The sequence below is a fragment of the Bos indicus genome, chromosome 25, assembly GCF_029378745.1.
Source record: "Bos indicus isolate NIAB-ARS_2022 breed Sahiwal x Tharparkar chromosome 25, NIAB-ARS_B.indTharparkar_mat_pri_1.0, whole genome shotgun sequence".
Classification (NCBI taxonomy): domain Eukaryota; kingdom Metazoa; phylum Chordata; class Mammalia; order Artiodactyla; family Bovidae; genus Bos; species Bos indicus.
The window spans coordinates 39,946,147-39,969,079 of record NC_091784.1 but is presented as its reverse complement, the minus strand read 5'-3'; the positions used below and the strand labels follow the sequence as shown (position 1 = coordinate 39,969,079).

The 22,933-nt window shown below is 57.2% G+C and overlaps 1 protein-coding gene across 2 annotated transcripts in view; it reads right to left on the bottom strand.

Moving 5' to 3' along the window:
- Positions 1 to 1,079: 1,079 nt before the first annotated feature.
- The window catches only part of FBXL18 (F-box and leucine rich repeat protein 18), a 65,020-nt gene continuing 43,166 nt past the window's right edge, over positions 1,080 to 22,933 (bottom strand). The window contains exon 4 of one of the 2 annotated variants that reach the window (XM_070780255.1): positions 1,080 to 1,286. In XM_070780255.1, the coding sequence (XP_070636356.1) occupies positions 1,118 to 1,286 (169 nt within the window). In that variant the 3' untranslated portion in view covers positions 1,080 to 1,117. The remainder of the gene's footprint in view (positions 1,287 to 22,933) is intronic. The other variant, XM_070780253.1, reaches the window with a different exon arrangement.

Here is a 22,933-nt window from a genome sequence, read left to right as displayed (position 1 = left end):
CTTCCCGTGTCCCTCCACTTTCCCTGCCTGTCTTGGTCTGCCCCACCCCCACACACATGCACGCACGCACTCACATACTTTCTGCAGCCGCAGGGAGTCTCTTAAGAACCTTCTAGAGCCACCCTGCCAGAAAGGCCTGCTTACGAGGTTTCTCCTGCTGGAAATATGTGGCTTCCCCCCCACCCTCCTCTGTCCCGCCCAGCTCACCTGGCCCAGCTCCCCTGGACCTTCCTCGTGGAGCCCCTCTGCCGTGCGTTGAATACCTCCCCACCAAAATTCATGTGTTCAAATCCTGACCCCCAGTACCTCCAAGTGTAACATTACTTGGAAATAGGGTCATTGTACCTAGTGACGATGAGATCATGCTGGAGGAGGACTGGTGTCCTCATAGAACGGGACACAGACAGAGGCAGAGGCCAGGAAGACATCCTGCCCCTTAGTCCAGAAGGAACTGACGCCGCCCGCACCTTGACCTTGGGCTTCCCGCCTTCAGAACTGAGAGAATCCATTTCTGTGGCTTCAGTCAATGGCCTTTTGTTATACCAGCCTTAGCAAACCAATATACCAGCCCAGTCTTTCTTTTTCTTTTTTTGAAGGATCTTGGTTCCCCAACCAGGGATTGAACACACAACCTTGGCAGAAGCAGCACAGAGTCCTAACCACTGGACTGCCAGGGAATTCCCATACCATCCCAAGAGTCAGGCTTGAAACGAATGAGCAGAAGTGGCCCGGCATCTAGAGGGGGGAACGGGTTGCAGCCAGTAGTCCCCAGGGGGTCAGATCTCCTGTTGTTCATGGTGCATCGTCAGAATGGGCTAGGTTGTGCGGCAGTGACAAAAATCCCCAATATCTCAGTAGTTCAACACAGCTCCTACGAATGTGTTCTCCCCAGCACGTGGTCTGCTCTGAGCCTGGGCAACCCTCCAGGGCAGCTGAACTCCATGTGGTGACTCAGCATCCCAGGCCACTTAGATTTCCTGAGTTGTCCACCTCCATGTAAGGTCATCCCGGGGAAGAGAGGATCATCATAGAGGACTCTCACTGCCAGAGCATTTATCATTCCCTGTATTTATTCCCTTGTGTTTGTTTAACAAATACGTACACGTCAGGATCTGTGCTAGGGCCTGATGATAAAGTGAACACGATGAACCAGAATTCCCCTCCCTGTGGGGCTTCCAGTCCAGAGAAGGGGACAGCTGGTTAACAGAGAGCCCTGAGCCTGGTGAGCGCTGCCAAGGAGAAAGTCCAGGAGCAGCAGGAGGAGCCACATCACATGGGGCCTCCACCTAAAACAAGAAAGAGAGGTTTTAAGTGGGCCCCAGGGACTTCCCTGGTGGCTCTGGTGTTAAAGAATCTGCCTGCAATGCGGAAGACCTGGGTTCGACCCTTGGGTTGGGAAGATCCCCTGGAGGAGGGAATGGAAACCCACTCTAGTATTCTTGCCTGGAAAATCCCCACAGACAGAGGAGCCTGGCAGACTACCGTCCATGGGGTTGCAAGCAACTGAGCGACGAAGCACAGGGACTTCCCTGGTGACCCAGAGATGAAGAATCCACCTTCCAATGCCCGGGATGTAGGTTCAATCCCTGGTCAGAGAACTAAGATCCCACATGCTTCGAGGCAACTGAGGCCACACACCTTAACCACTGAGCCCACACACGACAGCGAAGGTCCCTCCTGCTATCAACTAAGAACTGACGAGGCCAAAAATAAATAAATTGATTTTTTTTTAGTAAAAAGGGGGCTTCCCTGGTGGCTCAGTGGTAAAGAATCCACCTGCCAATGCAGGAGACACAGGTTCCATCCCTGATCCGGGAAGATCCCACATGCCACGGAGCAGCGAAGCCTGTGCACCCCAACTATTGAGCCTGTGCTCCAGAGCCCAGCTTGTGCTCTAGCAGCCTGGAAGCCGCAACCACCCAGTTCGCGTGCCTTGACTACTGAAGCCTGAATGTCCTAGGTGGATCAAGGACCCCCTCCCTCCCTCTCAATTTTTAATTATCTTCCCATTGGCCCTATCCTCTCCGGCGAACCTCCATTTTCTCTGTGTGGTAGGCGATGGCCACGTGCAGCGAGCAAGAGGCAATTCCCCAGCAGCTTATCCAGAAAGATGGAAACGCTGGACAGAAAACAGACTGCCAATAAGCTGTCTTCCCATCACGCTCTTCTCTAAGGGCAAGATCTAATCAGACCTGAGGAATGACTGATGGATGAGATTTTTCCACAAAGCCTTGCCCCAGAGGCAGAGCTTCACCGGGGGTGGGGCTTGTACCAGCTGCAAACCTGGAGGCTTTCCCCAGTCCCTCCCCTGCCTCGGCCTCCCCCTTCTCCCCTTCTCCTCCTCCTCTCTGGTTCTCTCTCTGCCAGCCCCTCGCCACACCCCGCCCACACCGGATCACCAGGTCACAGTTCCAGCTCCAGATGATAAAACGCCACAGCTGCAGGGCCCTGGGGCCAGGCTCCTCGGGTGGCTGTCCTGACACATTGCATCCTCCAAGGACGCGTCCCCTTTCCACGCTGTGACCTTGACATTTCTCCCAGTGGAGGTGGAATCTTGCGTCTCCAACCAGACACGTGAAGTGATACCGTGACTTCCAGAGCAAGGTCAGAAAAAGAAGACACGGTGTCACCCTTTCCGTGGTGGGGTTCAAACTCAATACTGTCTGTCCCTAGCCAGGCTGTCTGTGCTGGGGGCTGCTGATGGAATGACCCTGGAAGGAAGCAGGAGGGATCTGAGGAGCCAGCCGACCTGGGTTCAAGCCCGATTCTGCCATTCACTTGGTATGTGACATTTATAAGCCGTTTCCCCTCTCCGAGCCTCAGTTTACCTGGCTGTAAAGTGGAGCTCCTTTCCTGAGATCAAGCAGGAGGGCTGTGCTTACAATGAGCTTGCAGCTGGGCCTGAAACCCACACGGTTCTGAACGCTCATAGGCACTCAGGTAGCCAGGGGCACAGAAGCCCCGTGCTCTAGGTGACCATCGCCTCACTCCCTCTACCAGCAGCTGGGTACTGAGCAGGTGCTCAGGAGAGGATGGGTTCCCAGCTGGCAATGCGTGGACTGTGGTCAGCCCTGTCCCCAGGTCACTGCCCCAGCAATTTTTGACCAGGGCACAACTGAAGTCAACTCTGTTGCTGGCCTGGGGCCGCCATGCCAGCGGCCACAAACTAGGTGGCTGTTGTCATTCAGTCACTATGTCGTGTACGACTCTTTGCGACCCCATGGACTGCAGCACGCCAGGCTTCCCTGTCCTACACCATCTCCCAGAGCGTGCGCAAACTCATGTCCCTTGAGTCAATGACGCTGTCCAGTCGTCACCCTCTGTCACCCAGACAGCAGAAATTTACTCTGTCACGGTTCAGGCCAGAAGTTCAAAGTCAAGGTGTCAGCACAGCTGGTTCCGTCTCCGGAACCGTGGTGGAGAATCTGCTCTGGGCCTCTTTTCCAGCTTATGGCGGCGGCCAACGTTCTTGGCATTTCTTGGCTTAGAAAGCCGCTTTACTCTGACCTCTGCCCACCTCGTCACAAGGCTGCCCACCCTCTGTCTGCGTGCCCTCACCTGGCGACCCTCTCTGAGCGGTTCTGTCTCTGGGTTTCTTCTATTTGTTTATTTATTTTGGCCGCACCGGGTCTTCCTGGCTGTGCACCGGCTTTCTCTAGTTGCGGCGAGTGGGGGCTCCTCTCTGGTTGCTGCTCGGACTTCTCGTGGAGGTGGCTTCTCTTATTCCGGACCACAGGCTCTAGGGGCACGCCAGCTCATGGGGCTCTAGGGCACAGGCCCAGGAGCCGTGGCACACGGCCGTCGTTGCCCCAAGGCGTGTGGCATCTCCCTGAACCAGTGATCGAACCCATGTCCCTGGCATTGACAGACGCATTCTTAACCACTGAACTGCCAGGGAATCCTTGCCTCCTCTGTATTTATTTATTTATTTCTTTTGGCTGGGTCTTCCCTGCCGTGTACAGGCTTTCTCCAGTTGTGGTGAGTGGGGGCCGCTCTTTGCTGCCGTGTCCTCAGGCTTCTCGTGACGGAGCTGGCTTCTCTCGTCTAAGCTCACTGGTGCAGTAGCTGTGAAGCACGGGCTTAGTCGCTCACTGGCACGTCGAAGCCGTGTCCCCTGCACTGGCAGGTGGCTTCTTAATCACTGGGCCACCAGGGAAGTCCTCATCTCCTCTCCTCACAAGGCCACCAGTCGTACTGGATTAAAGGCCCACCCTACTCCAGTGTGACCCCCCCTTAACTGATGACATCGGCAATGACGCTCTATCTCAATAAGGCCGCATACTGAGGTTCCAGAGCACAGGACTTGAACACATCTTTGTGGGACACAGAATCCCACCCGCAACGCTGACCTTGACCTACGCCTTATCCCAGAGCCAGGACACAACCGGAAGCCCCTCCCACAGAAGCCCAGCTGCGAGGCGGGAGAGGAGGCTGAGGTCTCTTAGTGTAGGGGCAGCGCACACACTCCCCTCCTAATGGGGGGGGTCTGCAATCAGAAGCTGCCATGACTTGGAGGGCTTCCCTTGGTCAGGGCAGGCGGGAGGGGCAGGAAGTCGTGGCCCACCCAGCAGCCCTTGACTAGAGTGAGGGCATCCACGCCCCCTGCCAGGTTCTACATGGTCTCCAGGGTCCCCGGCACGCTAAGCCCTGGTGGGGGCAGGGAGAGATGGACTAGGAGTTTGGGGCTGGTTAGCGGGTGCAAACAGTCTCATTTAGAATGGATAAACAAGTTCCTCCTGGACAGCACGGGGAACTATATCTGATCTCCAGAGAGAAACCATAATGGAAGAGACTATTAGAAAAAAGAATGAGGACGTCCCTGGTGGTCTTGCCTCTTACACGGCCACAGATGACCCTGGCTAAGACGCTGCCAATGCAGGGGGCCCAGGTTCGATCGATCCCTGATCAGGCAATTAGAATCCCACATGCTGCAACTAAGATCTGGCACCGCCAAATAAGTAAAAATAAATATTAAAGAAATAAATTACCCTCCTTGAAAAAAGAATGCATGTATGTGTGTAACTGAGTCACTTGGCTGTACAGCAGAGATTGGCACAGCATTGTAAATCAACTACACTCCAATTTTTTAAAAAATGATAAAGGATTTCCTGGTGGTACAGTGGTTAAGAATCCACCTGCCAAAGCGGAGGACACGGGTTCGATCCCTGGTCTGGGAAGAGTCCACGAGCCTCGGAGCAACTAAGCCCATGTGCCACAAGTACTGAGCCCACGTTCCGAAACTGTTGATGCCGCGCACCCTAGAGCCCGTGCTCCGCAGCCAGAAGCGCCACTGCAGTGAGAAGCCCGCGAGTCGCAACTCAAGACTGCGTGCAGCAGCAAAGACCCAGGCAACCAAAAAACTAAAAATATCAACGAATAAGCGATTTTTAATGATCAAAACCCAATTGCACACCCTGTTCTGGCTGTTTCCTTGCCTCTGTCACTCCCCTATCTTTCTTGGGCAGCCCCCCGAATAAACTGCCGGCGCCCACATCCTGAATGCAGGGATCCGCCTCTGGGGTCCCTTCCTATGGCCACCTGCCGCTGACCCTGCTTCAGTCACATCGTCTCCACCTCCGAGGGGCCAACAGGGGCTCAGAAAGGGCCACCTCTGCCTGGATCACTGAGGCTGCAGCTGGCAAGCAGAGGTCCTCCTGCACGGCCTTTGCTGGTCTGCCCGGGTGTGGTGTGGGCGACCGCACTGCTATGCCTTGGAATCTTGTTACGACGTGGAGACGGAGGTCCAGGTTGGGGAAGGGACACATCCAGGGTCCCAGGGCGGAATGGTGATAGACGAAGGGGAGGGACTTGAACTCGGATCTCTCGGGAGCTCCAGTCAAGATGAGAGAGTAGGGCCTTCCCTCATGGCCCAGTGGTTAAGACTTCACCTGCCAACACAGAGGGTGTGGGTTTGATCCCCGGTCCAGGAACGAAGACCCCACATGCCTTGTGATCGAAAAAACCAAAACATAAAACAGAAACAATATCAAGACTTTTAAAATGGTCCACATAAAAAAAATAATCTTAAAAAAAAGATGGTGGAGTAGGAGGAAGTGAGTTCCACATGGACTCACCTTCTCCCACAAATTCATCAAGAATACATTTATGAATGAAACAGTTCTCACAGAACACATTCTGAACACGCGAAGACGACCTCAAACACCTAAAGGACAAGGAAAATCTTTACATAACCAGGTAGGACAAAAGGCAGGGCGGGGATAAAGAGGAAGCAGGATGCAACCCGCGCCCCTGAGAGGGAGCTGAAAAACAGGTCTCTGACCATCTTTTCCCTCCCGATGGTCCCCATCATCCCTCCTGCAGTTGTCTACAAGCCTAAGAGACTGCTTCAGTCCACCTGGGCCACCACAACAAAAACATTCGTGCTAAATCAGCTGCGTCCTACTCTTTGCGACCCTGTGCACCTACGGAGCCCGCCAGGCTCCTCTGTCCATGGGATTCTCCAGGCAAGAATACTGGAGGGGGTTGCCATACCCTCCTCCAGGGGATCTTCTTGACCCAGGGATCAAACCCAAGTCTCTTTTGTCTCCTACATTGGCAGGCAGGTTCGTTACCACCTGGAAAGCCCCACAACAAAAACAGGGCAACTTAAACCACAGAAGCATATTTCTCACACTTCTGAGGGCCCGACGTCCGAGGTGTCAGCAGGGTTGGTTTCCTCTGAGGCCTCTCTCCTTGGTTTGCAGGCGGCCGTCCTCTCCCTGCGTCTTCACACGGTTGTTCCCCTGCGCATGTTTGTGTCCTGATTCTTCTCATAAAGACACCCATCCTGTTGGATTAGGACTCACCCCAATGACCTCATTTTAATTTAATTGCCTCTTTAAAGTTCCCTTCTCTTGCGACTTCCCTGGGGGTGCAGTGGTTAAGACTCTGCCCTTCCACTGTGGGGGCAGGGGGCACAGGTTGAATCCCTGGTTGGGGAACTGAGATCCTGCATGCCGTGTGGTGCAGCCAAGATAATAAATGAATAAAGGTCCGCCTCCAAATACAGGGCTGCCCTGGTGGCTCAGACAGTAAAGAATCTGCCTGTAATGCAGGAGATCTGGGTTCAATCTCTGGGTCAGGAAGATCCCCTGGAGAAGGGAATGGCAACCCACTGCCGTATTCTTGCCTGAGAAATCCCAAGGACACAGGAGCCTGGTGGGCTACAGTCCATGGGGTCGCAAAGAGTAGGACACGACTGAGTGACTAACACACACACACACACACACACACACTTCAAGGCACTGGGGCTAGAATTTCAACTTATGGATTATGTGGTGGAGTCAGGGGGAATTCAGCCTGTCTTAGTTCATTTGGGCTGCTGTAACAAAAATACCATAGATTGGGTGACTTAAACAGTAGAAATTTATTTCTCCCTAGAAGCAGTTCTAGAGCCTAAAAGTCCAAGATGGAGGCATCGGCAGATTTGGAGTCTGGGGAGCGCCTGCGTCCTGGCTCACAGACGGCTGCTCTTCGCTGTATCTGCACACAGGGAAAGGGACTGGGGACTCTCTAGGGTCTTTCTTACAAGACCACTAACCCCATTCGTTTGGGCTCTACCATCATAACTTCATCAACTCCCTAAGACCCCACCTCCTCATCACCTTTGGGGGTTAGGAGTGCAACATGAATTTGGCGGGGGGGGGCGGCCCACAGACATTCAGTCCATAATGCAGCCCAGGGACTTCCCTGATGCTTCAGTGGGTTCGATCCCTGGTCAGGGAAGTAGATCCCATGCGCCACAACTAAAAGTTAACTTGCCGCACTGGAGACCCCACAGGCTGCGGCAGACTCAGCTCAGGCGAATAAAGAAAATACGTAAAAATGATACACGCAGACATGCATGCCATAGCCCATCCCGGAGGCCCCATGCTTTATTATTACTCTCGCCCCATGCCCAGCCCAGTAGACCGCAGTGAAATGTCCACTCGATGAATGAGGGGGATGACGTCATTCTGGCAGGTTTTCAAGGATGAAGAGAAGTTTACTAGACTGAAAAAGCAGAGACAGGCATTCCAGGCTGGAAGATCAGCCTCTGCTTAGGCCATAAGGGTCCCATCAGGGCCTGGGGGAAGGGAGAGAGTCGGGCAAGGCCTCCTGTCCCAGGCAACTGGCTGTCCTGGGCCAGGACAGGCGACACTGCCCCTGGCCTGCCCACCATGGCCCTGCTGACCGCCTGCCCACGAGCCGCGGTTTGTCCCCGGGGAGCAGGACCCTACCACCTCATCCACAGGAGCCAAGCTCCAAGGATCCCAGGCATCTCTCTTCCCCTTCACGCCTGGGTGGGCTGAGTGTTATTTATTCAAAGGCTCCTTTTATTGGTGTTCTGCTGAGAACACAGGAATTATTCATGGTGGGTTTCGGGTCTATTCCGGTGACAACCACATCTTCATACTCAAGGTACAAATTACGGTGTCAGCTCAATTCACCATCAGTCGGAGCTGTCCCCCAAGCATCAAGCAACAGAGGCTCAGAATGTTCTGGAAGCCCAGTCTGGCTGGAGGCAGCAGGGGCCTAAGTCAACAGGCACGGGGCTGTGGATGGGTGCAAAGGAGGGAGATGGAGGAACAAGCCCCACCTCCGTCCATTTCTCCTCTGTGCGCCTGGTCAACCTCAGTCTTCTCATCCGTCAAGTGGACACTGATGGGAGTGTTTCACACCGGGAGCCACCCACATGGCCACGCACTGCCGACTGAGCCTGGCACCCTGGCGGCCCGGCTTCGAGGAAGCAGGCGGGGAGCCAATTTGCTGTTCAGTCGCTAAGTCATGTTCGACTCTTGGGAGCCCAAAGGCTGAGCACGCCAGGCTTCTCTGGTTGCCGGCCTTCATCCCCAGGAGTCACCTTGGAGGTGGGTGCCCAGCCCCTGGACATGTCCCAGCAGACCCCACATGGGGCAGGGCTGAGCTGACCCCATCGAGAGCTGCCCAAACTACAGATTCACAAGCGAGATAAGTGCCTGCCACCAGCATTGGGACACGACTGAAGCGACTTAGCAGCAGCAGCAGCATTGGGATGGCTTCTTGCGCGGCCACAGATAACTAAAATGTGGGGGTCAGCTGAAAAGGGCTTCTGAGGATATGCTTCATAAACCCCCCACCAGAGGCCTGCACCCCAGGCCACCCACCTCCCAGACTCGTCCCGTGGGCACCACGGCAGTGGGTGCTAAGGGCTGGTGAACGTTCAGCACAGGTTGCACTGGTTCAGAGCATCTGCTGATCCCTGCGCCTTAAATACTCCCGAGCTGCCACTGAATTCGGACTTGGACAAAGATGGGCAGTGACCTACCTTTATGGGGTGTATATACAGACACGGTAAATGGGAAGAGCCTCAAAAGCATAACAAAAGGAAATGGTGGGGATTTTCCTGGTGGCCTGCCAAGGCAGGAGACACGGGTTCAATCCCTGAGCCAGGAAGATCCACTTGCAACTAAGCCTGTGCACCATAGCTACTGAGCCTGTGCTCCGGAGCTGGCAGCAAGGGAGGCCTGTGTGCTTAGCGCCCGTGCTCGGCAACAAGGAAGCCACTGCAATGAGAAGCCGGAGTACCGCAGCTAGAGAAAGCCCGCACACAGCAACGAAGACCTAGCCTGCCCAAAAAAAAACCAAATAAATAAAATTATACAAAAAAAAAAAAAAAAAAAGAGTAAATTGTCCTAGACTTCCCTGGCAGTCCACTGGTTAAGACTCTGCCTTTCTACTGCAGGGGGCACAGGTTTGATCCTTGTCAGGGAAGTTCGTCATGTCTAATTCTGTGGCCAAAGTAAAAAAAAAAAAGTAAACTGTGGGGAAAGAATTAGAAAGCAATGAGGTCTGAGTCCTCACCATCTTTGTTTTCCATGTAGTTTGCTTAACTGAAAGTTTCTATCTTCTAACTTTCTTGGGGGTGTACAGGCCATGAGGGACCCTAGTTCCCTGACCAGGGATCGAACCTTCGTCCCCTGCATTGTGAGGTGGATTCTTAACCACAGGATTGCCAGAGAAGTCCCCCTGATCTCTTCTTAAAGGATACCACTCACGCTGGATTCGGGTCCACCCTAAGGACCCCCTTGCACCTCATGTGTAGGCTTGGTCACTCAGGCGTGTCCGACTCTTTGCGGCCCCATGGGCTGTAGCCCGCCAGGCTCCTCTGTCCATGGGATTCTCCAGAAAAGAATACTGGAGCTGGTTGCCATTTCCTCCTCCAGGGGATCTTCCTGACCCAGGTCTTCACCCAGATCCTCCTCCACCGAGCCATCCACCTGGAGGAGCCTGGCATGTGGCCGGGAAGGTAGGCAGGGGCCCAGCCAGCCCCAGAGTGGGGGCCAGTGTGGACAGCCGTCCACATCTGGGGAGGTTCTTTGTGGCCAGTGTCAGCTTTAAAACACGCCCCCACCAAAAGGTGGATTGTGCATCCCCACTCTGAACAAGAGCAGGCCCAAGACTTCTTTGACCAAAAGAACAGGGCGGAAGCATGGCCTCTGGGATCCGAGGCTGGGTCGGGAGAGACCACATGCTTCCACGCGGCTGTCCACGCGTTGGGGACAGGCAAGAGAGGGGTCTGAGGATCCTGGGGCCACCAGGTTGGTTGCAAGGAAGCCCCGGCCACATGGAGAGGCCACAAAGCGGGGCCCCAGCCCAGAGCCTCTGCTGGGCCCCCACCTCCACCAGCATCACCTGCCTGCCCCACTGGCCTTCCTGGGTCCAGCCCACAGAGCTCTCAGATGACTGCCAGGAACTGCCCAGCACCTTCCTGATTTCCTGACCCACAAAATCCTGAGTCTAGTAAAGCTGGGGCTGCGTGCTACGCTTTGTACCGACTGGTGGCACAGCCATTGCAACCAGAGAGACCGCTGTGCCCAGTGTGGGATAAGGCTGAAAATGGGGTCAGGGCAGGGCTTCCCTGGTGGTCCACTGGTTGAGACCCTGCACTTCCAATGCAGGGGGCACAGGTTCGATCCCTAGTTGGGGAACCAAGATCCCACATACCACTCAGCCAAGAAAACGGGGTGAGGATGGCCCAGGGGCCACTCGTGTAAAGAACCCGCCTGCCAACGCAGGAAACATAAGAGACATGAGTTCAATCCCTGGGTCGGGAAGATCCTCTGGAGGAGGGCATGCCAACCCACTCCAGCATTCTTGTCTGGAGAACCCCTTGGAGAGAGGAGCCTGGTGGGCTAAGTCCATGGGGTCACAAAGAGTTGGACACAACTGAGCACGAAGATGGCCAGGCCAAGTCAAGTGCCTTTCTGCCACCCCTGGCTGGGTGAACCCACACCAGTCTGATTTGCTAGCATCCTGGAGAGAAAGCCGGCCACAAGGCTGATGCCTGCAGGGTGGGGGACCTCTCTTGGGTCTCAGTGGGTGCTGCTCCTGGGAGAACGACCCCACCCTCACCCCAGACAGGGCCTCCGTGGGAGCCAAGCAGCCTGTTGGGCAAGTGACAACCCCGGGTTCTCTCCACGTCTACACCCACCGCCGCCACACCAACACCCGCCCGACCCACAGCGTCTCAGACGCAGGGCGGTGGGGCCAAGGCAGCCTGGCCAGGGGCCCTGGCTAAAAATAGCCGTCACCAGCCTTTATTGTGTCTGCAGCGCGGCTCTGCCCACCCGGCTCCTCTCAGGCTGCTTTGATGTTGGTATTTAAACATCACGCGGAGAACCTGAGCCTTCCCAGAGCACGGCTGACACCCGCGTGCACACACGTGTGTGCACACCCCCCACACACACCTGCTCCTCCAAGAAGCCGGTAGGGGTCACTCCAGAGCAGCCCCCCCTGCACATCTGGGCCAGTGTGCGGGGGCCATCGTAACTCAGCCCCACACTGGGCAGCTTGGAAGGACAGACACGAGCTCACTCCCAGTCTGGTGGCCAGGAGTCTGCGATCAAGGTGCCAGCAGGGCCTGCTCCCTCTGAAACCTGCAGGGGTCCTTCCCGGCCTCTCCCCCGGCTCCTGGGGGTGCCCGGTGCCCCTTCCATGGTGTGGAGTCACTCCAATCTCGACCCCAGCCATCACACGGTCTTCCCATGTTTCTGCTTCCTCCTCTTCGTTTAAGGACACCAGTCACACTGAATTAGGGCCCACCCTAACGCCCTCATCTTAACTGGATGGTCTCTTTGAAGACCTGACTCCCCAGTAAGGTCATGCTCACCGGTAATGGGCAGCAGGTGGGGGTTAGGACTTCACTAGATCTTTTCTGTGGGGGACACAGTTCAACTCACAAAAGCATTCTCCAGGGACTCCCCTGGTGGTCCAGTGGTTACGACTTTGCCTTCCAATGAAGGGGATGAGGGTTCAAACCCTGGTCGGGGTGCTAAGATTTCACAAGCCTCTCGGCCAAAAAAACAAAACATAAAACAGAAGCAATATTATAACAAATTCAAAAAAGACTTTAAAAACTGTCCACATCAAAAAATTTGTAAAAATAATAATAATAATAAAACAAGAAACATTCCTCAGATGGTTCTGAGTCCAGGCTCCCCCTCCTCGGCGGGTGCCTCTTTGTGACTCCTAAGGCCCCTTGATGCCCAATCCCAGCCTGGACTCAGGTGTCCCCTGCCCAATTGTAGGAGTCTTAGGGCAGGAATGGCCGTGTTCCTCTCTGCCCCCAGGTGCTACATGGTACCCAGAAGTGCTCCTGGCAGGGAGCGGGGGTGGGGAGGCAGGTTAGCTCAGTAGCATATTCACCTCAGACTTTAATGCTATTCTCTTCGCCACTGCCTCACAATCACAATATGGTTGCTGAAGTTCCAGACATTCTATCCCACATCCTCTTATCTTGATCATTTTTGGTGTACATCACTCCAGTTGAACTTTAAACTTCCAGCATCAGTACCTCTGAGGGAATTCTCAGCACCCACAGCTTGACTGTGGGAGAGGATTAACACCCTGACGGATGGGAGTTAGTGGATCAGATCAGTGTTTTGCTCCCTAGCCCTTAGGTGGCAGAGCTCGGAGGTATGTGACCTTTGCTATCTCCCAGGGGGCTTGAATGCTGGTTGACCATGGTCACTTACACTCTTTCCCATTCCTATGTCACTTCCCACTTCCCCACAGGGGCTCCCTCACTTTCCTGCAAATCCTCGGCCACAGTCTGCAAGCTGTCCCTGCGAAGGCCAGCCAGGCTGTGGAGGAAGTGGGCCTCTGCTCCCCTGGGACCTGGTTTCCTCATCTGTAAAATGGGACTGAAGGTTCCACCTCTTGAAGGTGATGTCCAGGAACCAGCTTGCAGGAAAGGTTGCCGAGACGCAGGGCTTCCGGAGAGCGGGGCACGTGGACCCTCCCTTCCTTCACAGGCCCCTGGTGTCAGCTGAGGCTGTAGCAATGTGAACGAATGAATGAAATGCATGAGTTCAACAACTTTGCGGGTTCTGTCTTTCTTCCCTCCCACCTGCCCAACCTCCTGCCTGAGAGTTTACTGGGGACAGTGGGGCGAGGGGACCAATGAGGACCTAAGAGGGCGGCGAGGGCTTCCCTGGGGGCTCGGTGGGAAAGACCCCGCCTACCAACGCAGGAGACATGGGTTCAACCCCTGGTCCAGGAAGATCCCACATGCCGAGGAGCAACTAAGCCGGCACAGCTATTAAGGCAGTGCTCTAGAGCCCACGTTCTGCATGAAGGGAAGCCACAGCTCACCTCAACTAGAGAAAAGCCCCAGAAGCACTCCTCTGACTCCCCTCCCTCCACTCCCCCTCCCCTCCCTCCTCTTCCCTCCTCCTCTTCACTCCTCCCCTGTTCCCCCTCCTCCCCCACCCTGCCACTCCTCCCCTCCCCACTCCCCCTCCCACCTCTACAAATGCCTTCCAGCTGCCTCCTCCTGCCTGAAATTCCATCTTGGCTCCACCCCAGGGCCTAAAGCTCTGGCCACCAGGGCTGCACGACTCTGGGCTCACTGATTTGCCTGCAAGTCGCCCCACATCTCTGGGCCTCAGTATCCCCATCTGTAAAGTGGGAGCGCCCCGCAGTAAAGGAACTCCCGAGTCAGTCACCCGCAGCAACTGTGTCTCCAGCTCCCCACGGGGAGCTCCCCACGGGGAGGGGGTGCACTCGGTGAGCGGGACCCCACAGCTCTCGACCAAGGGGCCTTGATAGGCAGGGAAGAGCCATAGGACGCGAACAGTCGCGGGGCAGGTGTGTTTGCAGAGGCCTGACTCCCCCACGCCACCCCTAGGAAGGGAGCAAGCTGGCTCCGTGAGAGGGAGAGGCTGGTTAAAGCCCTGAGACCTAGAATGTCCAGACTGACCGACCTTTCCCCAAATGAGGCCCACGCCAAGCCACCCTGGTCCCTGACTTGTGTACACTCAGGCGCCTTCAGCTCCCCGGCCCCCGGACAAGACAGGCCAGGGCGAGGCTGCATGCAAAAGCCTGCTTTGTCTGTGACCCAGGGAGGGCAGCCCCCATACCTGGCTCAGGAGACCCCAGAGGTAGGGGACCTTTCCAGGGACCTGGCTCCACCCCAGGGCCGAGCAGCTGCTGTAACCTTGGGGCAAAGTGAAAGTGAAGTCGCTCAGTCGTGTCCGACTCTTTGTGACCCCATGGACTGTAGCCTACCAGGCTTCTCAGTCCATGGGATTTTCCAGGCAAGAGTACTGGAGTGGGTGCCATTGCCTTCTCCAGGGGATATTCCCGACCCAGGGATCGAACCTGGGTCTCCCGCATTGTAGGCAGATGCTTTACCCTCTGAGCCACCAGGGAAGCCAACCTGGGGCAGGCCTCTGAGAAAACCGCAGGCGTCACAGGGATCTCAGCTCAAACTCATAAAATGGGCTGGAGGTAACCTGGGGCTTGGGGGAGGGCGTGGGGAGCTGTGGTTTCCTGGGGACAGAGCTTCACTTTAAGAAGGTGAAATTCCTGGAGATGATGGGGGTGATGGCTGCCCCCGGACTGCACGCTAGATGATGGCTCAGATGGCGAGTTTTACATTACATATATCTTATCACCACTTTTTAAAATGTAAAAAAAGATGGCAGGATCTCTTAGAGAGTCTGGGTGGGTGCGGACACCATCCACGACAGACACTCTGCCTCTGTGACACCGCTCCCCCCCACACCCCACCAGCATCCCATAATGCCCCACACAAAACCTTATCGGCGCCTCCGGCCAGCGGCCTGGACACCCCCACCCTGCCAGGCCTGAAGCTGGCAGCCGCCAGGGCCTGGAGATGAAGCCGGCTGTGCTAGCCCCACCCTGCCTCTGCCCCAGGAGGCCCCAGAGCACAGACTGACCCTCCGGTCTGGCTCCCCACGGGGCTAACATGTGGGGGCAGGTTTAGTGCCTGCAGAAATCCGGCTGCCTGGAACGGGCAGCGTGCGACTTTAATTTGGTTCTTTTCCTCCTGGAATCAGTTGTCCCTAGAGACCTAATCTCCTCTGGGGCTCTAAAAGCATCCAAATTGCCAAGGAAGAGGCCAGCTCCTGGCCCCAGGCGATGCCAGCTTCCCACTTTAACTGGGGCCGTTTTTAGCCCCGAGGGGAGGCTCCCGAAACTCCCAGGCATCTCCCGCAGTGCCCACAGGAACAATGGACGTGTGCCTGCCCGAGCCTGGGGCTCCCGTTCCCCCATCTCTGACCTCCGACATCCCTACCGGCTGCCTACTCTATAGGTGGGGCACCCTGGACCTCAGTGGGTAAGCACCCACAATACATGTCCCTCCTTGAGGGGCTGCTGGGAAGGCAAGGGGCCCCTCCTCCCACCTGGAGCCCAGCCCTTTACACTTGAAGCCCACCACTGATCAGATCGAATCCCAAACCCAGCCAAGGGGATCTACCCAGCTAGTCGGCCAAGACCGTGCCTCTTATCCCTGAGCGTCTCACAGCCAGGCCACCTCTCACCCTGGGCCACTCGGTCCCCCTGCCACCCTCAGCCAAGCCGGGCAACGCGTTGAGTGGTGTCCCCTCAAAGGATATGTCCACCTAGAACCTCAGAATGTGACTTTATTTGGAAATAAGGTCTTTGCAGATATAATTAAGATAAAGATCTTAAGATGAGATTGTCCTCCATGAGGGTTGGCCTTGAATTCAACGATCGTGCGTGTGTGCTTATTAAGTATCCAACTCTTTGTGACCCCATGGACTGTAGCCCTCCAGGCCCCTCTGTCCATGGGATTTTCCAGGCAAGAACACTGGAGTGGGTGGCCATTTCCTTGTCCAGAGGATCTTCCTAGCCCAGGGATTGAACCTTCCTCTCTTGAGTCTCCTGCTTCAGCAGGCAGATTCTTTACCACTGTGCCACCTGGGAAGCCCGAATTCAATGATGAGTGTCCTTAAAAAAGACTTAAGAGACAGAGACACACGCACATACACAGGGTGCGTGCAGGCAGGGGCAGAGATTAGTCGTACCTCCACCGGCCAAGGAGGCTGGGCATCACTGAAGCTGAGACGAGGCCTGGACCAGATTCTTCCTAGAGCGTCTAGAAGGACCCAGCCCGGCCGACACCTGGGTCTGCACAGTGCGAGAGAACACACGTCTGTGGTTTTAAGCCAGCTGGTTTGTGGTCATGTGTCACCGCAGCCCCAGGAAACCCCAAGGGCTCCCCCATGCCCCATGCCCCCAGGCTGACCCCATGGGGGCAGCGAATGGGACAGGGGTCTCGGCGCCTCCTCCCGCCCCAGCCCCAGGGTTCCCCTGGGCTGAGCTCCCCACTGCTCAGCCAACGCTGGGCACAGAATCTGTTTTCCATAAACAGTCTTTTGAACCGAATTTCATTTTTCTCACCCAAGAAAAGAGTCTGGAAGAGCATACACAGACGCTGGGGCTGCAGTGCATCGGGGCGGAGGGATGCTTTGTGGCCGGCTGAGGGTTTTTTCCCTTTTTTACTGGCATTATCTGTCCTTTCTGATTTTCCTCTAATAAATATGGGGGTAGCGGCCTCTGAAAGTGGGTTCCTGCCCCCGCAGGGGGCTCTGAGATCAGGGGGGTGGGGCAGGGGGCAGAGGAGAGAGGTGGTAGGTTCACCCAGGGCCTCCCCTCTCAGGGCCTGACTGGGAGGGGCATGCAGGGGCTTCCCCAGGAGCTGCCCTGGCCCCCCCCCAACTTCCTTCCCCCACCCAAAGGTGCTCTGGGAATGAGTCATGGGAGACCCATTTCTCTGGCAGTTTCCAAAAATAAAACACCTTTCAAGAGCATGAGCCTGCGACGTCCCTGGTGGTCCAGCAGTTAAGGATCCACCTTCCAACGTAGGGGACGTGGGTTTAACCCCTGGTCGAGGAACTAAGATGCCACGTACCACCGGGCAATGAAGCCCATGGGCTGCAACAAAGAGCCAGTGCAGCCAAAAAAAGCAAGAGCACCAGTCCTGTGCTGCCCAGCCAGCAAGGAGCCCCTGTCCATCCCTAGGACTGCCCCCCGGACATCCCAGAGGCTGACGGCCACACTCTGCTGATGAGCAAACAGCTCAGGGAGGGAAGGACTGGAGCCTGCCTGGCGCCCACCCTGGAGAGACGCCCCCAGACCACCCAATCCTACCCAGGTAACCCACCCCCCAACATCACCCAGCACATCTCCATCCAAGCCCTGTCTCTTACATCTCCTGCATTGGCAGATGGGTTCTTTACCACTAGCGCCACCTGGGAAGCCCTTAGTTGGTAAAGAACACGCCTGAGATGCTGAAGACCTGGGTTCGATCCCTGGGTTGGGAAGATCCCCTGGAGAAGGGAATGGTTGCCCACTCCAGTATTCTTGTCCGGAGAATCCCATGGACAGAGGAGCCTGGCGGGCTACAGTCGCAGAGTCAGACACGACTGAAGCGACTAAACCAGCACCACCACTACACGGAAGCTGGGAGAGGCCGGAAGGATGCTCCCAAAAAGGTTGCAAAGGGGAGCGTCCCCGCCCACACCTCCTTGATTTCAGACTCGTAGCTCCAGAGCTGTGAGGCCAGTTTCTGTTGTTCCAAGTTGCCTGCTTTGTGGTCCTTTGTCATCGCGGCCCCAGGGAAGCTCCTACAGCCAACCATGGACGAATAGGGGGTTTCAAAGGCTGACCCTCAGCCTCCGAGCACGAGGCCACTCATGACCCAGAGCTCCCCAGTGAGGACAGAAGGCCCCAGCCCAGGTCACATGCTCGCTGGGCATTTCCCCTGCCCGGTCCTGCCTCCTGAGAGCCCTCCCACACTGGAGCCCTTGCAGAAAGTTGACCTAAGACAGTAGATGTCCGTCAGCCTTGGATGGGTGAGTGGAAGGAAAGAAAGAAGGAAGTAAGATGGATGGATGGTGAATGGGTGGATGGGTGGGGGATGGGCAGAGGGGTGGGTGGGGGAAGGATGGGCGGATAGGTGGGGGGTGTTTGGACCAGTCCTTTCTGCCCAGGGCCAGGCCTGCAAGCACTTCCAGGGCTGGGTGGAGTGTAGGTGACCCCTCCCCCAGAGCCCCCTCCCTGGCAGGAGACAGAGGAGAGCCCTCTGAGTCTTTTTCACTCCCTTGCAGCCTCCCACGCCCACCATGATCTGGAGCTTCAGGGAGGGGCCTCCCTCCAAACGGTACAGGCTTCAATGTTTCCACCCGCTGAGGTCAGGGAGAAGGGAACGCTGCTGCTCCCACCCGGCTCTGCAGGGACTTCAGGCAGCTAAAGGGTCAGGAAAGTGGGGAGCGTTTCCTCCAGAAGCCCCTGGGCCCCCTTCCACCTCACCCAGGCACAGGCTGCGGAGGCAGAGGAGGACACAGCGGTGTCCGCTTTGCTATGCATACGCGTCTCTGCTGGTTTAGTCGCTAAGTCACGTCTGACCCTTGCAATGCATGGACTCTAGCCTGCCAGGCTCCTCTGTCCATGGGATTTCCCAGATGAGGATACTGGAGCAGGCTGCCGTCTGCTTCTCCAGGGAATCTTCCTGACCCAGGGATCAAACCCGGGTCTCCTGGAGGCAGTCTCCTGCATTGCAGGCGGATTCATTATCAACTGACGTTTCTGTTTTCCAACATTTCTACAATGAAAGCGGTCGCCTTTATAACCAAAAAATTAGTCTTAGAGACAAGGTCTGCACCCTGGAGAGATGGACACTGCACTGGGAAGGAAGCGGGACCTGGAGGGGCACGGGCCAGGAGACAGGGGAGGGGACACTCCAGAGGAAGCGGGACCTGGAGGGGCACGGGCCGGGAGACAGGGGAGGGGACACTCCAGGCCGCTGACAGCAGGAAGCCTGAGACCCCAGGCACTCAGCCCCCCTGCCTGGCCAGGGAGGGGAAGACATGGTCCTCTGAGCCCTGGGACTCTGGCCGGGGATCCAGAGGTTGGTCCCCATGGCCAAACCGGGCCAAGCTGGGCCTCCCTGCCCCAAACGGGTCCCAGGTGGGCCCCAGGGAACACAGAGACCCTCAGGCCTGCTCTGCCACCCCCCACGAGGGCAGGGACTCGGGGGAGCCACCCCACCCATCCACCTCCCTCCTCAGCCTCTTTGATTTGTTTCTGTATAAAATCAGCGAATGGAGGCAGGCAGCGGAGACGTGGTTTAGGAAAAGAGCAGAGGGCACTTCCCGGCCTTGGCAGCATTCCTGGGGGTGCTGGGGGCGAGGCGAGAGGAGAGCACAGTGGGGAGACCCCAGGATTCATCCAGTTTCAGCGGGAAAAGCGGCAGGGCGGCTCCCCCACCCCACACCAGAGGCCCCGTCTCTGTTTCCCTGTGCATCGGTCACGCAGCCTTAGTCCTGTGGCCGGGCTGGCAGGAAGGGGTTTCCGGGGCCCCTCCCACGGAGCCCCTGGGCCGGAGACCCACCCGAGGCTCAGTGAGGGCACAGCAAGGGCAGCAAAGCCAGGCGGCCCGCAGGCCTCAGTGGCTGGCGCTGCCGTACAGCAGGGGGCCTCGGCAGTGACCCGCCGACCGAACCCATGTAGCTGCCCGCGGGTGTGCTTCCTGGGGCAGAGTGGCTTCTGACCCAGAGGGGCCTCCAGGCCTCGAGAGGCAGTGACGGCAGCCCCTCTCCAGGCCCCACTCCGGGCAAACCCTTAACCACCCTCCTTGGCACCGCCTTCCAGGTGGGCAAACCGGAGCTGGATGCTCTGCCCAGGAGCCCTGAAGGAACCTGGGTTCTCAGCAGCCTGCTTCGGGGAGATGCCTCTCCCAGCCCCATCTCCCGGGGGTGCCAGGGCCCCACCCCCAGCATCCTGCTGTTCCCAGCAGAGCACCCTGCCCCCTCCACGGCGATGGCGGGACAGCTGTGCCAGGCTCCCGCAGAGGTGACTCTGAGGGCCCCCCCCGGGCCTGGCGGGATTGAAGGGGTCTCTCCTGGCACAGTTGGAGGAGGCCCTTGGGAGAGGCCGTGGGTGCCCCCTACCCTGCCACACCTGCTCCTCCCAGTTCTACAGGCTCTGCTGACCCCTGCTGGCCACTTATCCCATCACCATAGCAACCCCAACCTTGCTTCCCAGGCCCCGGCACAGGGCCAATGGGGCAGGGTTGCCCAGGCCGGATGGCGGGGCACGGAGGCCCAAGAGGAGGGCTGCCAGCAGGGCCTGCCTCTTCCAGGGAGCCCCCATTCGTCCCGTTAAATGCCGGCCGCCGCCCCCACCAACCCCCACGCCTGGCTCCCTGCCCCCCACCTCCCCCTCCTACCGCTCAGGGGAGTCTCCCTGGGCCTGCTGACCCGGCCCTGTGGGATTACAGGGAGACTCAGCCCACCCTGCCATCAGCCTGACCTGGCGCGCCCTGCACGGCCACCACATTGACCAGAGCCCACTGTCCCCAGTCCTTGCACTGGACCTCAATACACAGACAGGAGGAGCCTACGGGGCTGTTCTGGAGACCCCTGAGGTGGCTCCTCAGAGAGGCAGGGTCTGCTGATGGACGTTGGGCTGCCTTCTCCCTTGAGATGGAGCTGTGGGCCAGAGGAGCAGGGAGGAAGGGGCAGCGCCATGAAGCCGGAGCCCCGGTCCCACCCCAAGGTCCCCGGGGTCTTGGGCTGGTCCGCCATCTGCATTTGTCAGGTGGGGCCCATCTGAAACTGATGACTCAGTGATCCTGGAGAGACCCTGGAGGTGGAGGGAGGACCACCCTTCCTCCGATGGCCACCAAACCTCGGGACCCCTCGGCGGTGGGGATGCCCAGCCACCCTTGGGGTCTGGCCAGCACCTGCCCCGGCCGCCTGCTGGTGGCCTCCACACCAGTGCTCAGAAAGGCCCTGGAAGCCTCCAACTTCAGTGGGCCCCAAAGAGGAGGCTGGTCCCACGGCAGAGCGGGAGGAGGGGCTGGAACTGGACCCACCCCAGTCATCGTTCAAATGGCGTCCCTGAGCATAGCCAGGGCCCCCTCTCCGTCGTCCCTGCCCAGAGAAGCAGCCGAAGGTCAGGCGAACCCAGCCAAGTCTGGCCACAGCCACGGCCATGAAGACGGGCCCACACATCAGGCCGGAGCCACTCCACTCTGGTCAGCGGCACAACCCAGCCTCCCAGGCTCTCCTTCTCATTTTCTCTCTCGCTGTGGGCCTCTGTCCTCCTCGCCTGGCCCCTGTCGACCTGTTGACCTGACTTCTCTCTGCCTCTTGGTCTGTCTCTCTCTGTCTCTGGCCCTCCAGGCAGAGGGAGCAGCCTGTGCCAAGGCCGTGTGTGGGTCAGGTATTGGGAGACCTGACAGGAGGCAGGCGTGGTGGAGGGGGGCACAGGGGGTGGGGCGTGAGGCTCGGAGCAGGGTTGTCTGCGCTGAGAACACAAAGACTCACAGGTTGGCAGTCAGAGAACAGCCCGGGTCAGCTCTACTCAAGTCAGATCCACAACAGTCATGATGCTTGTGTATCAGAAAAGGATTTAGGGAACACTTTGTGGTCCTGAAATTCGACCTGTCCCACCCCCATTCTGTGGGAGCCCCATGGTTTGGGCGGGCCCTGACCAGTCTGAGCAAACCAGGGAGTTCTCATCCACCTGCCCACAGGCTTGCTTCAGGAGTAGGAATAAAGAGGGACTCCCACAGCCCAGTTTGCCAGTAGCTATCCCAAACTGAGTCCTTACGAGATACCAACTGAGCTGCTGGATCAATCCTGACCTGAAGTCTACCATGCGAGTTCTTTATTACATAAATTCCCTTTATTGTGAAGCCCTTTTGAGCTTTGTTTTTCTACTATTTGCTCTCAAATGCACCCTGACACAGAGGGTGGGAGTGAGTTCCCCCAGAGACTCAGCATAGCAATGAGACCACCTCAGAAGCCAGACAGCAAAACAGTTTCCATATGGCAATAAAGGCAATAAAAGCCTTTTCAGTGTCAGGGAGGCTCAAGCTCTATTGTAAAAAGCAACAGAAGGTCTGGAAAAATTAACCCTTGGATAGCAAAGGCCTGCGATGCCCCACAAATGCCCCAAGTGGCCTGGAGCGGGTGGAGGGGAGGAGCAGGTGGCCGGCCTGGGGATGGGGTCCAGCCCCTTGCTCATCAGACCTCCAAGCCCTGGCCCAGTGGAATGCCACCCCAGCCTAGCTGGCCCATGCCCACCACCCGCCGGCCAATTCGCAGCGATGGTGCCGCCAGCTTCCGCACCACCCGAGCCACGCTGGAAACCTGCCCATGAGTTAAAAGAGATTTCTTTCCAGCAGACACCGCGCTGGCGGATCCGAGCCTTATCTTCCCCTTCCAGAACGAGTGTTGTTCATTTCACTTCCTAAAATAAAATTAAAAAAACTCTAAACCACAAACTGAAAAACAGGTGGGACCGTTTCAGGATTTGGCTGGAGTGCGTCTGGGGGCTGATAAGGAGCAGCCACGGTTGCCAGGCGACACAGCAGCGAGCCTACGGGGACAAGTGCTTGGCGTTTCCGGGGCGTCTGCGCGGCCCCCCCGAGGACACAGCTGGGCATGAACAGGCCCGTGGGCTCCTCCAGGCCTTTCTCGTTCTGGAGAGGTTGCACCCCTAAGCAGCTGGAGGTCAAGAGGGGCGGGGAGCCGAAGAGGGGAACCCACCTGTGCAAAAATAATTTTGTTGCATAGTTGCTAAGTCGTGTCTGACTCTGCGAGCCCATGGACTGTAGCCCACCAGGCTCCCC